This window comes from Bison bison, unplaced genomic scaffold, assembly GCF_000754665.1.
Source record: "Bison bison bison isolate TAMUID 2011002044 unplaced genomic scaffold, Bison_UMD1.0 scf7180017864148, whole genome shotgun sequence".
Taxonomy (NCBI): domain Eukaryota; kingdom Metazoa; phylum Chordata; class Mammalia; order Artiodactyla; family Bovidae; genus Bison; species Bison bison.
The window spans coordinates 7,914,709-7,929,850 of record NW_011494720.1 but is presented as its reverse complement, the minus strand read 5'-3'; the positions used below and the strand labels follow the sequence as shown (position 1 = coordinate 7,929,850).

The window sequence follows — 15,142 nt, the reverse complement described above, 5'->3', positions numbered from 1 at the left end:
TCTATGGGGTCGCACAGAGTTGGACATGACTGAAGCGACTTAGCAGCGAAACACACCGTCTATGCCCTGAGCTTTCTCTCCATGTGGCCTTTGGGCTCAGGTGTCTGGCCCCGGCCTTCAGCGCCACCGGGAGGCGGGACCAGTCAGCACTAGGCTGGAAACGAGAACTCCTGGAGCACTCAGTGTTCACTCCTGCGGGTGGCCAGGCCTTTACCTAGTCCAGACACGCAGGGTTTGGTTATTTAAAAACATTCCTGCTCTCTACCATGGAGAAGGCAATGGCACCCCACTCCAGTACTCTTGCTTGGAAAATCCCATGGACGGAGGAGCCTGGTAGGCTGCAGTCCATGGGGTCACTAAGAGTCGGACACGACTGAGCGACTTCACTTTCACTTTTCCTTTCATGCATTGGAGAAGGAAATGGCACCCCACTCCCGTGTTCTTGCCTGGAGAATCCCAGGGACGGGGTTAGGGTTGGAGTCACATAGAGTTGGACACGACTGAAGCGACGCAGCAGCAGCAGCAGCTCTCTACCAAACCCGTGCCGGTGGCCTCACAGGGGCCTCTGCAGGGATGAGTGGGCACTCTTCCTCCTCCTAGTGGCCATCCACTGCTAGTTACAGAAAAGTCAAATTGAGTTGGTTTTTGGAATCCATCCGTCAGCCATTCATTAATTAAATATTGATCAAGCATTCAACAAGTGCCAGACACTCTTTAAGTGATTACGGTACAGGACTTAATGACTGATAAGTTACACCCTATCCCATTTCTAACAATACGATGTGCGCTCAGTCGCTTCAGTCATGTCTGATTCTTTGCAGCCCCATGGACTGTAGCTCACCAGCCTCCTCTGTCCATGGGATTCTCCAGGCAAGAATGCTGGAGTGGGTTGCCATTTCCTACTCCAGAGGATCTTTCCAACCCAGGGATCAAACCCATGTCTCTTGCGTCTCCTGCATTGGCAAATGGATTTTTTACCACTAGGGCCACCTATAAAAGCACACAGAGGACAATTAAAGTCAGAGAAACAGTAGCAGCCAGAGTGAAAAGGAGCAGACAATTTCTGCCAGGAACCTACAGCCAAACAGTCCTGTACGTGAGCGCTGAGGCTGCCCTGGTGGCTCAGAACAAAACAAAACCCCAAATCGAAGTGGTGCATATAGTTCTGATAAACCGAAAGAAAACAAAGGGGTTCTCAAGGTGTCTTTAGGTCATGGAACAAAAAGTTCTGCAGTGGTTTGGCAGAAGTTGCAAAACTGTGCTTCATGTATCAGCATTATATTGATTTCAGATTAACTAAGGATGGAGCTTGTTGTTGTTCAGTCGCCAAGTCACGTCCAACTCTTTGCTACCCCATGATGGCAGCACATCAGGCTTCCCTATCCCTCACCATCTCCCGGAGTTTGCCAAGTTCATATCCAATGAATTGGTGATGCCATCCAACCATCTCATCCTCTGTCGTCCCCTTCTCCTCCTGCCTTCAATCTTTCCCAGCATCAGGGTCTTTTCCAATGAGTCAGCTGTGCAAATCAGGTGGCCAAAGGACTGGAGCTTAAGTTTCAGCGTTAGTCCTTCCAAAGAGTATTCAGGGTTGATTTCCTTTAAGATTGACTGGTTTGATCTCCTTGCTTTCCAAGGAGAGACCACCAAATTGTCATTCATTGAAATCCTTTCAAATACACACCCAAACATGGTGCTGTCTGGGGTTCCCAGTTGATGAGTATAAAGCTTAGAGAACTAGAGGTATGCATGTGCAGTGTTTATCTGAGTTGTTATTCTTGACTTTTAGAGATTTTGACTCTGGCTTCCATAAACCTTCAGTCGTTCAAGTACATGGTTGCTAACTACAATGAGGAAATCCTTCTATTATTGGATTGAAATGTACTTTTTTCCTTATCTTGAAGGATCTGTGTTGACATCTTCTCTATACAGGGTGACTTTTTGAATTGATGCAGTCAGGACTGCATAGAGATCCCCAGGATCGTTCATGTGACGAATAGATTCAAGGGATTAGATGTGGTAGACAGAGTGCTTGAAGAACTATGGACAGAAATTTGTAACATTGTATAGGAAGTGGTGACCCAAACCATCCCCAAGAAGAAGAAATGCAAGAAGGCAAAGTGGTTGTCTGAGGAGGCTTTACAAACAGCTGAGAAAAGAAGAGAAGCGAAAAGGCAAAGGAGAAAGGGAAAGACATACCCATCTGAATGTAGATTCCAGAGAATAACAAGAAGAGATAAGAAAGCCTCCTTAAGTGAACAATGCAAAGAAATAGAGGAAAACAATAGAATGGGAAAGACTAGAAATCTCTTCAAGAAAACTGGAGAGATGAGGAGAACATCTCATGCAAAGATGGGCACAACAAAGGGCAGAAATGGTATGGACCTAACAGAAGCAGAAGAGATTAAGAAGAGGTGGCAAGAACACGCAGAAGAATTATACAAAAAAATTTAATGACCCATGGTGGTGTGGTCACTCACCTAGAGCCAGACATCCTGGAGTGTGAAGTCAAGTGGGCCCTAGGAAGCATTACTATGAGCAAAGCTAGTGGAGGTGATGGAATTCCAGCTGAGCTATTTCAAACCCTAAAAGATGATGCTGTTTAAGTGCTGCACTCAATATGCCAGCAAATTTGGAAAGCTCAGTATCACAGAAACCTAGGAGGAGGTTTTCTCTCTGATTTCCAGTGTCTTCCCAGTGTTCCTCCTGACCTGGTGGCTTAGACCTGCCACACGTTAGAGCCACAGGTGTTTCATCTTATCGGGATTCATTTCGGGTTTTCAGTGGGGGCAGTCCCATGCTTCCGTCTAGAAATTTGTGGGGTAGTTTTAGTTGTCATAGTGACAAAGAATTACCTTGCATTCCCATACAAATATTGGTTATCTTACCAGATAACTCAACTAGGAAAAAGGTATAATTATCTGATAATAGAATTTAACTCACAGAAACACGAAGTATATTTTGCAGGGTTTTAATATACTGGGTTTTGCAGAATGAAGCTATTGTGTAAACTGAGGGAAGACTGTACCTGGTTTCATTTACAATTGCTTACCATTTCAGGAAGTGGCATCACATAGGGCAGCATGGCTTGTATTAATAGTATTTGAATCATTAATGCTACAGTACTGGTAAGGATCTGCATCTGTAGATGTGAATCTACAAATCAATGTGATTCTAGGTATAAGAACATCTCACAACTTCACTGTGTCTTTTAATGTAGCTTATATTGAGAGTCCCTTGGACCACAAGGAGATCAAACCAGTCCATCCTAAAGGAAATCAGTCCTGAATATTCATTGGAAGGACTGATGCTGAAGCTGAAACTCCAATACTTTGGCCACCTGATGTGAACAACTGACTCATTGGAAAAGACCCTGATGCTGGGAAAGATTGAAGGCAGGAGGAGAAGGGGACGACAGAGGATGAGAGGGTTGGATGGCATCACCGACTCAATGGACATGAGTTTGAGCAAGCTCCGGGAGTTGGTGATGGACAGGGAAGCCTGGCATGCTGCAGTCCATGGGGTCCGCAAAGAGCTGGACATGACTGAGGAACTGAATTGAACTAATATGAATTATATTCTTATAATTTAATGTCCCTTTATTTCTCCTTTTATCACAGTAATGATATTGAATTATTGTCGTTGGTATTGAGGAAGGTAAATTATATTTTACATGAATTCCAATTCCAGATAGTAAAAGATGAGCTACAAAATATTTCCTATAAAGAGTGAGCATTGGGTCTTTGGGGTTTAAGAACCACTGAAATTGAGGATCCAATGATTTCTCAGGTTGCTTACAAAGTAAACTGGGTGTATCATTCTCTTGTTCATTTTTTCAACATATTATTTTGTTTTAGAGGATGGAATGGGGAACATAGAGAACTTTTGTTGTTTTAAGTTGTGCTGGGCTTTTAACTTGATCGTGAATTTGCTTGTGCAATTCCAGGTCTGATTTCCAGGTTAACATTGCTCAGTGTTTCTCTTTCAATAGCAATTATCTAAATTATTTCAACTACATCTTTTCAGTCCTCTTGAACAAAATCTGGAGCTCTGTCTATACTTTATTCCTGTTATGTTGGCATTTAAATTTCTCTAAGTTTTACAGCAACAGCCAAATCAGAGATTTTACTCTGTAATCCATGTTCCAAATCACTCAAGATCAAATTCACTAAAACTTTTCTTAGCCTATAGTCTATTTATCCAAGACAAGGTGACCCCAGACTTATGGTGATTCACTTATTCTTTTAATTATTTGTCTATTTGTAGTGAACTCTTCCTAGTCAATAGAGGTTTCTAGGGTGACAGAGTTAATTAGCAAGTCGCATGGCCCCATGGTAAATACCAAGAAAATCAGAGAGAATTCCATCCACCTGGTGGCCTAGCAAGCTTAAGGTCCATCTTTAGGGATTCTGTTTCTGGTCCTCTATGCTGGCAGGAAACTAGAAGCCATACTGGCTTATTTTTCATATTATTCTAAACAGGGATGAAATAAACATACTTCTCTCTTGCAGGCTTGTGATTTCTTGGATGAGTCGAAATGGAGATGGTTAAAGAATTCCATGAAGTCTATGCAAAGCAGTTGGCATGTTCCTTGATGGAGTGAGGGGTGAGCATGGCGTCTGTAACCCAAAGTGCTAATAGGAACAAGTGGGCCCGAGTCTGGCTGTGCCCACCGACCTGAGGGGCCCAGTGGGCACTACGGTGAGTCAGAGGCAGGCTGGCGACAGGGGAGGACAGGAGGATGTTCCCGGCTGAGCCTGGGTGGAGAAGCAGAGTTGCTCTGAGAAAGGACAGGACATCTCTGGAGTGAGGGACAGGCCACTGAACACGACTGAGGCAGGAATGCGTCCTTCCTCTCCCAGGACAGGAGCCCAGGTCCCCACTGCCTATAAACAGATTCTAAACTATGCGCAAGGTCTCTCTCACCCTGCTTGGGCTGGCCTCCTCCGACTTCTGCATCCTCAGTTCCCACAGAACGCCCCAACGCTCCCGCAGTAAACACATTCGAGACGGGTCCCTGGATACCCCGTGTACTCTTCTCTTTCCATACATTCGCTCCTGCTCTTCCCTGTCCCTACAAGGATCTAATTTACTCGGAGGCAGTGAGGGGAATGTGGTTTGAACATGGTGGGCAAGTTAGCAAGTCCCCTGGGATTTAATTTCCTTGGCTGTAAAGTAGAGGGAGGTGGCTCAGACAGTAAAAGAGTCTGCCTGCAATGCAGTAGACCTGGATTTGATCCCTGGGTTGGGAAGATCCCCTGGAGCAAGATATGGCAACCCACTCCAGTATTCTTGCCTGGAGAATCCCATGGACAGAGGAGCCTGGCAGGTTACAGTCCATGGGGATGCAAAGAGTTGGACGTGACTGAGCCACTAACACTTTCACTTTCAAACTGGATAGAATTATAGTATCCACTTCTTAGAGTCATTGTGAGCATTAAATGCATTTATGCTTGTAAAGCACTTTTTTTTGGCTGTGCTGTGCAGCATGTGGGATCTTAGTTCCTCGACCAGGGATTGAACCTGTGTCCCCTGCATTGCGAGCACAGAGCCGAAACCACTTGACCACCAGGGAAGTCCCAACACAGGAAGTACTTAGATCACAGTGGCAAGCATATTATAAACAACCCACTGACACATGTTAACTGTGGTAGTAGTAACAGTATCAATAGGGACAGAGTAAAGGGGCAAAGTAAGTGATTAAATAGTTAATCCCACTGCTGCTAAGTCGCTTCAGTCGTGTCCGACTCTGTGCGACCCCATAGATGGCAGCCCACCAGGCTCCTCCATCCCTGGGATTCTCCATTCAAGAACACTGGAGTGGGTTGCCATTTCCTTCTCCAATGCATGAAAGTGAAAAGTGAAAGTGAAGTCGCTCAGTCCTGTCTGACTCTTAGCGACCCCATGGACTGCAGCCCACCAGGCTCCTCCATCCATGGGATTTTCCAGGCAAGAGTACTGGAGTGGGTGCCATTGCCTTCTCTGTAGGGGACTGTAAATAGAAAAACTATGGGAGACCCCCCCCCCCCCCGCCTTACTAAAACCATTAGTAAGCTAATGGTTACTCAAGAAAGCAGGTTTACTTAACCACAAAACCAAGCAGGCTTGCTTAGCAACAAAATCGTGCAACAGATGCATGAGGCATGCCCCCAAACAATAACACAACGGTGGCATGAGACCCACATCCTGCCCAGCGAGCTCAGTAGGACACACGCTCCGCACACATTAAAACAATCATTTGTGGACCCAGCTTGACCATGTAGGGACAAGAAAAACCCCTTCTCAATCTGGAGGAGGAGTTGATGACGGAAACACAACATCTACTCAAGAAAGACAAAGAAGGTTTTCTCCCCCTCTCTACTTTTCCTTTGATTGTAAAGATGTAAGCCACTATATACTCAGGACATGGTACCCCCTTGCCCACTCGCTTGTAAGCCTTGTAAGTACCCTGTTCTAATAAATCACTTCTTATCTATCACTTTGGGCTTCCCAGGTGGCGCTAGTGGTAAAGAATCTGCCTGCCAATGCAAGAGACATGAGATGTGAGTGCGATCCCTGGGTCGGGAAGATCCCCTGGAGGAGGGCTTGGCAACCCACTCCAGTAGTCTCGCCCGGAGAATCCCATGGACAGAGGAGCCTGGTGGGCTACAGTCCACGGGGTCACAAAGAGCCAGACACAAATGAAGCACTTAGCACACACACACGTCTATCACTTTGTCTCTCGCTGAATTCTTTCTGTGCTGAGACATAAAGGAGAAGAGCTCTTCAGAGTCCCCTGAAACACCACCTAACGGTTTCATCATCATCATCATCATTATTCATTGTTAATCTTCCAGGTCGATTCATCACTAATTCAGGAACTTTCTCATAATTTTCAAGCACAATTAACTGCTCCTTCATTATGCCCCCTTTTCCTCTGTATATTTCTCTATCATGACTCTGACTTCTTTCTGATTCAAGTGTCCTTCTAGTGGTGACACTGGTTCTTAGTGATCCCTCATCACCCAGCAAATAGGTCCTTAATGTTTGGCTGGAGTTGAGAAACGCAGTGACCATTGTGACACTCGGGTTTGCTTGCCAAAGCAGGAAGCACGAATTCAAGTCGGAAGGAAGGATCATAGTCAGGTGAGCGAGCAACACGCATCTCAGAAAGCTCCAGGCTTCAGAAATCTGGAAAGCATCTGAAAATCTGAGGTCATTTCAGCATCTGAGAAGCATACTAAAAAGTATTTTGTTTTAATGATCTCGTGCAGAAATTCACAATCTCCTAGACCTGGTTTTTCTGCAATAATACTTAGTCACTCTCTCACACACCCAGTGAATTCTGAAACTGTGTTTTGGTCACAAACACTGGCGTCAGGTTCTGTCTTCACCCACATGGAGCTGTCTAGTCCCCAGTCTCTTTTCTCGATTGCATTTTTGTGATTTTGTAATGGTGACTGCCTTTGTTTTACAGCATCCCGCCATACCAACCAGTCTAATTTTACTTAACAATTAAAAAATAAATAAAACCTATAGTGTATCACCACTCTGAAGGAAAAAGTCGCCCAGAGCCACTTGGGGAAGCACTGCACAGCCAACCATCCCATCTCAGCATGAGTTCAGGTGTCGGACAAACTAGGATCAAACCCTAATCTGGAGTCATCTCAGTACAGTCCGAGAGCAACGGCTGGAATAAAGCAAGCAGGAATTGGAAGCAGTCCTCTCTGATCACCGTCCTCCCCTTCAGGAAGGCCCAAGAGCAGGAGTCAAGCCTCTTTTCTGGAATCGATAGGAACCAAGCAGCAGAGGTGGGGGCCCCTCCTAAACCCAGCTCGGGGCTTCAATCCACACGTTTCCATCTCCTCTGTAGCCAGTCATGCCACATCCCAGTGGAACTCTGCATCCAGGCAAATGCAGTTAGGTGGTGGTGATCGGCGTATTGACCCACAGCACTGATTTCATTGGGCTTCTGTGAGCCTCTCAGGTGCCACGCAGGAGCCCCTCTCTGCAATCGAAAAGCTCGAATTCCAGCCAGGAAGTGGACAGGTGAACAAATAAGCGACGGCGTGACAGGGTGAGTGGAAGCACACAAGGATCTACAGGAGAGAACGCTCAGGGGAAGGCGAGATTCCCTCCACGTGGAGAGGGGAGAAATGGCGGGGGGGGGGGGGGGAGGGCAGTGCGTGGGAAAGACATTCCGGAGGGGAACGTGTGGGAGCCCCCCTTTGCCAGAGAAATGGAACATCTGATTGTGTGAATTCTGAAACCACACTTGCTTTTTTTTTTCCCCCTCGGCCTAACAGCCAAGATTGACTTCGGCTTTTCAGAGCTGACCAGGGGAAGAAAAGTACAAGAAATGTGAAACCCGGGGGGCGGGTAGAAGAAAGGGGGCCGGGAAAGGAAGCGCTCTTTATCTGCAGGCTCTTCCATCTGCCGGTCATCTGTGAGCAGCTGGTCATCGAATCACCCACCCCCACGCCCCGACCTCCTCCCGTGACGGAGAGGAGGGGCTGCGATCAGGCTCAGGTGAGGTGCCTGCATATGAACACTGTCATCTCCGGCCAGACTTTCAATTCAAGCTAGAGGTCGAGCCCAGCGCTGAAGCCTCAGCCAAGCCCCTGCTCTCAGCCCCGCTCCAGAGCCTGCACCCCCGCTGCTGTGCTTTACCACAGCTGTTTCCTTGAGAAGCTGCAGTTTGCTTTTTTTTTTTTTTCTGAATATGGCCACAGTACTTTCTACCTAGAATGCAGGGTCGAAGTTGCGCAGCTCCACAGACCCCGCGGATTCACCTGAGAGTGTCATCTCTCTTTTTAGCTCGTGGAGTGTCCTCACAGACGTCCTCGACAGCCGCAGGGACCACTGGTTCGTCCACACTAAGCGGGTGAAGGCAGGGCGCTGCTCACTCGCAAAGGCGAGAAGATTCACCTGGTGTCCCTCAGGAATGGCATGGGAATGGAGATGAGCCTTTAGAAACTCTTTGTGTCTCTGGTCTCTGAGCCAGAAGTGGATTTTCTCAGAAGCCAGTGACCTCGGACTTCAGGCCTCACCTGCCAGGCCCCGGACTTGACCTTGTGTTATAGTATCTGTTTCCTTAAAGAAGGCTCCAGGCATCATGTAAGCTTCAGGTCCCTCAAAACTCTGTCCTTAATATATGACATTGTGCATATGTGGGCTTAAGTCTAGAAAACTTGACATCTAAACCGAGACAGGAGAGGGCTGGAAGTCTCTTCTGGAAAGGCCCCCACCACTCTCAGTGGAGTCTAGGCTTTCTCATTCACATATCTTGCCACCAAAAAAAAAAAAAAAAAAAAACCCAAGTGCTTTTTCAGAATCAAAGCTAAACACTACAATAGAAACCCATGATATTTCAGACTTAAACTTGATCTTTTCTTGTGGATGGATAAAGAAACGAGAACTGATATTATTATCTCGTTCTTTATATGAGGTACTACTCATAATCGTTGCTATAATTTTTGTTGTACCAACCCGTACTATTTATTTACCGCTTACTCTGGACCAGAAGGCTTGACACGTTCCTTGCACGAACAGTCTCAGTCCTCGTTACAGCCTTAGGCCATCAAGACACCCATTTTACTGACGAGCAGAGTGAGGCTTGCAACAATTCAGTAATTTACCTAAACTCACACTCTAATCTGGGTCTGTTTAACTCCAAAGCCTTATGCTTTGTTTAGATAGAAAAGTTAAGAATTTAGAATCTTCTACTGTCTTGGCTAAATAATCTTTTTCATACCAATTCTAACTTCTTAGTAGATATTTGGGCTTCCCAGGTAACGCTAGTGGTAAAGAAGCTGCCTGCCGATGCAGGAGACATGGGTTCAATCCCTGGATTAGGAAGATCCCCTGGAGGAGGGCATGACCACCCACTCTAGTTATTTTTGCCTGGAGAGTCCCATGGACAAAGGAGCCTGGCGGGCTACAGTCCATGGGGTCACAAGAATCCAACACAGCTGAAGCGACTTAGCACAGTAAGATACTTAATCGCTAACATGTATTTTCTTGTCATAATCTCTCCTTTTGTCAAGAAGTTCTATTCCGGGGCTAAAGAAGCTGAATTGCAAGACATTTAAATTAGACTCCAGCTAACTTAATTTTTAAAATTATATTTATGGTCCACCTCCAGACTAGAGATTATGGGGGATGAAAAAAGTCAGAATCTGTGAAGTAAATTCAGAGCAAAATAGTAATAAACTGTATGTATAAGAATGTACAGACCAAAAAGGAAACCAAACGACGTTCATCACCTCCTTTGAAAAAATTCACACCGTACAGCTTTGGGAGAGTGTTTTTCGGTGTGGATTGGTTTCTTAACTAACTCTAAAGTATTCCTCCATTCCATTTAAATCATTCTTAGCCTGCAGTTACAATGTATACTATTCAACAAAATGACAAGTCATCCTTTGTCTAATTTTTCATTGCTGTTCTCTCCCATGTTTTCAAAGTCATCAGTGTAAGAGAAGTTATATTAACTGTAACCTCTACCCACCCCACCCTTAAAACAACCCACCAGAAGGGCTGGACTCGGATGCTTAGCCTACCTTTGCCTCAGCTTCAAGAGAGGAGACCAGGGGAGCTTGCTCTGGGGAAGGAAGTCAAGCTTTCTTCGAGTTAGAACCACTGACGTGCTTCTCTTTCCTTCCGGTGGGCTGGGCGGGCGCTGAGAGCCTCTGTGGCTACCAGCTGTGCGTCACCAAGGACCCCGGGGACAAAGCCACCTGGAGCCACACCCAGGCGCTCTTGAAGGCCAACAGTTTACATTTTTAGCTGGAGGAAAGACCACGCTATGCTACCGAGGTGTTTCACTCAAGCAAGGAAACCCGCAAGGAAACTGGAGGCTTCAATTAGTCAAACGTTCCCACCTTTGCGAGAGGTTTCTCATTGACCTCAAGTGTAAATGACTCGTGTCATCACAGCTCAAACAGCAGCTGTTAACTCAAGAGTCAACTTATAGCAAGACTGGCCTGGACTTTTGGGGGTAAATTGTATGGAACCATAGCGTACATATGGGGCTTCCCAGGTGGCACTGATGGTAAAGAACCCGCCTGCCAATGCAGGAGACACAAGAGATGTGGGTTCGATCCCTGGGTTGGGAAAATCCCCTGCAGGAGGGCACGGCAACCCACTCCAGTATTCTTGCCTGGAGAATCCCATAGACGGAGGAGCCTGACGGGATACAGTTCATGGGTTCGCAAAGAGTCAGACGTGACTGAGCAACAGAGCACACACACAGCCTACATAGGGAACATGACACAAATCATAGAACAGCTGGATAAATTCTCCCAAAGTGAATTCATCCCTATCGAGAAAAGCAGCTGCTCTGAATGACAAAAACGTGCACCATACGAGCAGCACCTTCCTAACCAGCACTCGGGCCACTGTCCCCCCGACTTCCCTCCCCCTCAGTGACTCTGGAATCAGGCTGCCCCATCCACCTGGTCCCAGCGTGGTGAAGACATGGGGCAGAGCCATAGCAAAGCTGCAATGGTCATGGATGTGAGCGACAAATACACCTCCGTTGTCATCACCCACCAAGAGTCTAGGGTCATTTGTTTTTGCAGCTAACCTAGCCTATGCTGACTGGTGCAGTGTGTGCATGATTTTATATACACAGAACGGATACACTATTTAATAACCATCACAGCATGAAGATCAGGCAGTCAAGGACTTCCCTGGTGGTCCCGTGGTTAAAACTTTGTGTTTCCAATGCAGGGGGCATGGGTTTGATCCCTGGGTGGGGAACTAAGATCCCACATGCTGCATGGTGTAGCAAATAAATAAATAAATACTTTACTAAAAAAAAAAGAAAGAAAATCAGCCAGTCAGAAGAAGCGCCCACTGTGCCCTGAGTTATCCTTTAGTTGTTGGGTCTTGGGGATGAGGGATGGGGGCCAGGACTGGGAGGAAGAGAGACCCAAGGGGTTCAGAGCAACAGCCACTAGCTGTTGGTACAGAGGTATTTCAGTCCCACTGTGCCTGTTTCCCAGAGGACAGCAGACCTAAATAGAGGCATTTCTCAGCTCTTCTCGTGAGCACACGATTTCTCAGCACAGGATTCTTACCTTAGATGTGTGTTAGACACAAGTTTATTTTCTTCTCCATTAAAACATTACAGTCTTCAGGCTAGAGTATTTTGCAACTGCTGTCTTCATCATCATACGTATCATCATTATTAGTGACTTGGCATGACTCCACTGCACATCTCAGTAACACACCCCTAACCTCAGGGAAAGGAAGGAAAACCTCGAACATACGCAGGATAAGATTTGGATACCAAAGGGCTGCAGAGCCCAGACAACACCAGGAGACACAACTGTGGCTGTGGATATCATTTGTTGAGGTGACATGGCTAGGATTATTAGGCCCACACTTGCTAAATAAGGCATTGACAATACCAATCCTTATTTCCAAAGAATGTATTTAACAGATTCCACTAGAAACAAGGAAAGCACACAACACCTGCCAACCCATGGCTAAGCCCCAAATTGAAAAACAAACCCAAGATCCAACCCACTGACTGCACGAAAACTAAACGTTATTCTAAAATCTGGCTGAACACGGGAGATCCGTGAGCAGTTCTGAGTCAGTGTGTTTATACTCCAGGACTTCTGATGGACATTCATTCTCGGCAGAGCGGAAGTGCTAGTCACCTGCCAGCTGCCACAGTGACTGTAAATTCCTTAGCCCTAACAAAGTGTACATCAATTGGGCAGAACACAACACTTGCACTGCATTGTTGTAAGCACTACAACATCACTGAGCCTAGAATTCAAGTCCTCACACTGACAAAAATTAGATTTTCAAATTTTTCCATACAGACCATATCCTAGTCAACTCTGCAGCTTCCACTGCAGTTCACAGACTGCCACAAAGTGAGTGCTCACTGCATGTGTGCTAAGTGAACACACAATCCTGAAGATAAACAGACCAATTTGTCCATTTCTGGGGCAGACTCAATATAACTATGACTGTATTAAGATAATATAACTATCCGTGTATTAAGATCACTGAATGAATATTCTTTGACAGTTAAAACTGGAGAGTAGAACCAATGCAGATAAGCTGAAGTCATGTCAATTTTTTTAAAAGTTCACAGTCACATGTTTTCTGTTGATTTATGCACATGCTGGTGACTTTCAGTCACAATATAACTTAAGATGGAGTAGGACATGGCACCCCACTCCAGTATTCTTGCCTGGAGAATCCCATGGACAGAGGAGCCCAGCGGGCTACAGTCCATGAGGCTGCAGAGAGTCAGACACAACTGAGCACACACATTATACTGTCTGTGTGATTCCAAAGTATTATCAATGCCGTATCCTAGCAGCCATTCAGGATGCTCACTTGAATCAGGAAATTCTTAAAAGGCTGTGGAGCAATTTAGAAAAGAGGTCTCAAAGCTCACTCAGAACCTGTCCGCTCCTGCTTTGCACATAATTCTAACACACTCAGCTAGTGGGCCTCTGAGGCCTCCCTATGGAAGCAGAAGAAAATCAGAAGAGGGAAAAGGCCCCTGCCTGGCTGAAGAGGGTAGTGCCGCTGAGGAGCTGGAACTGGGCAGGTGGGGTCAAGTGACCAAGAAGGACACCTAAAAAGAGATCTTGGGATCTCAGGAGAAGCTAGATGTGGGGAAGACAAAACAGAAATGGCAGGCTTAGCATCCCATGTAGACTGAGGCTTGAGGCTGAAACACTGGGAAAAGTGAGTGGAAGCCAGACTTGGAGAAGCAGAAACCAGGTGTGAGAGAGCAGCCTGTTGCCACCCAGCAGGTCCTCTTGGTCAGGTCAAGTGTCCAGGGCAAGGCAGCCTTGTGTCTTTCACCCTCCCCTCTCCCCTATCCCACAAACCAGGAAGGTGATTGCATTTTCCTCCACTCCCAGTTCTCTGCAACTGGGTAGGAGGCAGAACTAATGTGTGGGAAAATGATTCTTTTAACACATTTTAATTGTGTGCTTACCACAGGCCAGGTACAATCAAAGGGGCAGGGGATCCATTAGTCAATCAATTGGATTTCTGCCAGCATGGAACTTAGCTTCTATAGCGTAAGAAACAAGGGTTGCAGATGAATTGAATGTGGGTGCTGCAGCTTAATTCTGCAAAGTCTCAGGGTTCCCTGGTCAAATCCTTCCTAGGAGGATGGGAAATGGTTTTTAGCTACTGGGCTTTGGAGAGGGTGTGGTAAAAACAACAGAAATCGCAGCCCCCAAAGCCAAAGTTTCTAACTTCAGATCGCGTGCAAGCTGATACACCTATCCCAGCCCTTCTTGGAGAGCCACTGAGAATTGCCCAGGGCAACCACTAATTTTTATAAAGACGCTTGTCTACAAGTTAAAGGTATGCCTACATCATTCTGGTTAAGGCTGCCAGGAAGTGTGCAGCATTTTACAACATTTTCTACCCCCAAACAATGTTTTAATGGTACTTGAAAGGGGAAAAAAAAATTATATGGAAAACCTACTTCCCCAAAGGTAAGCTTCGTTCAGATCTAAAGTTTCCTAATTCCGGAACCCCCAAGGGGGCCGCAAACAATATCTCAGACAGCCCATCACGTTCCGAAATCACTTTACTATTTGTTACTAGGTGTCCAAACCGGCTTACTTGTTCAAACGAATCCAACAGGGTACAAACTTCAGGGAGGGGCCAGGACAGCCCTTCCCCTCCCGGCCTGACTTTTTCCAGTTTGTTTTGTTTTAGCTAAGGCTGTTGGAAGAGACTCTTGAGAGTCGCTTGGACAGCAAGGCGATTCAACCAGTCAGTCCCAAAGGAAATCACTTCTGAATATTCATTGGAAGGGCGGATGCTGAAGCCGAACCTCCAATCGTTTGGCCACCTGATGCGAAGAACTGACTCATTGGAAAAGATCCTGATGCTGGGAAAGACTGAAGGCGGGAGAAGGGGACCACAGAGGATGAGATGGTTGGATGGCATCACCGACTCAATGGGCATGAGTTTGAGTAAACTCCACTGAGTTGGTGATGGACAGGGAAGCCTGGCGTGCTGCAGTCCATGGGGTCGCAGAGAGTCGGACACGACTGAGCGATTGAACTGAACTGTCCAGGGAGCTGCCGGGACACCCTGGTGGAGGGAAGGTGTCCCCGAGGAGACGCGCGGCTCCCTGACGGCGGGAGGGGGAGCGGGGCCCAGC

General features: G+C 46.5%; 2 protein-coding genes across 2 annotated transcripts in view; one reads left to right on the top strand and one right to left on the bottom strand.

Moving 5' to 3' along the window:
* SYTL3 (synaptotagmin-like 3) overlaps positions 1–10,608 on the bottom strand; it is a 97,137-nt gene extending 86,529 nt beyond the window's left edge. The window contains exon 1 of the mRNA XM_010840880.1: positions 10,539–10,608. The gene's annotated coding sequence lies outside the window, so the exon portion shown is untranslated. The remainder of the gene's footprint in view (positions 1–10,538) is intronic.
* DYNLT1 (dynein, light chain, Tctex-type 1) overlaps positions 4,907–15,142 on the top strand; it is a 17,769-nt gene continuing 7,533 nt past the window's right edge. The window contains exons 1-4 of the mRNA XM_010840912.1: positions 4,907–5,013; positions 7,967–8,056; positions 8,310–8,508; positions 8,726–8,863. Coding sequence (XP_010839214.1) covers positions 4,907–5,013; positions 7,967–8,056; positions 8,310–8,508; positions 8,726–8,863 — 534 coding nt within the window. The remainder of the gene's footprint in view (positions 5,014–7,966; positions 8,057–8,309; positions 8,509–8,725; positions 8,864–15,142) is intronic.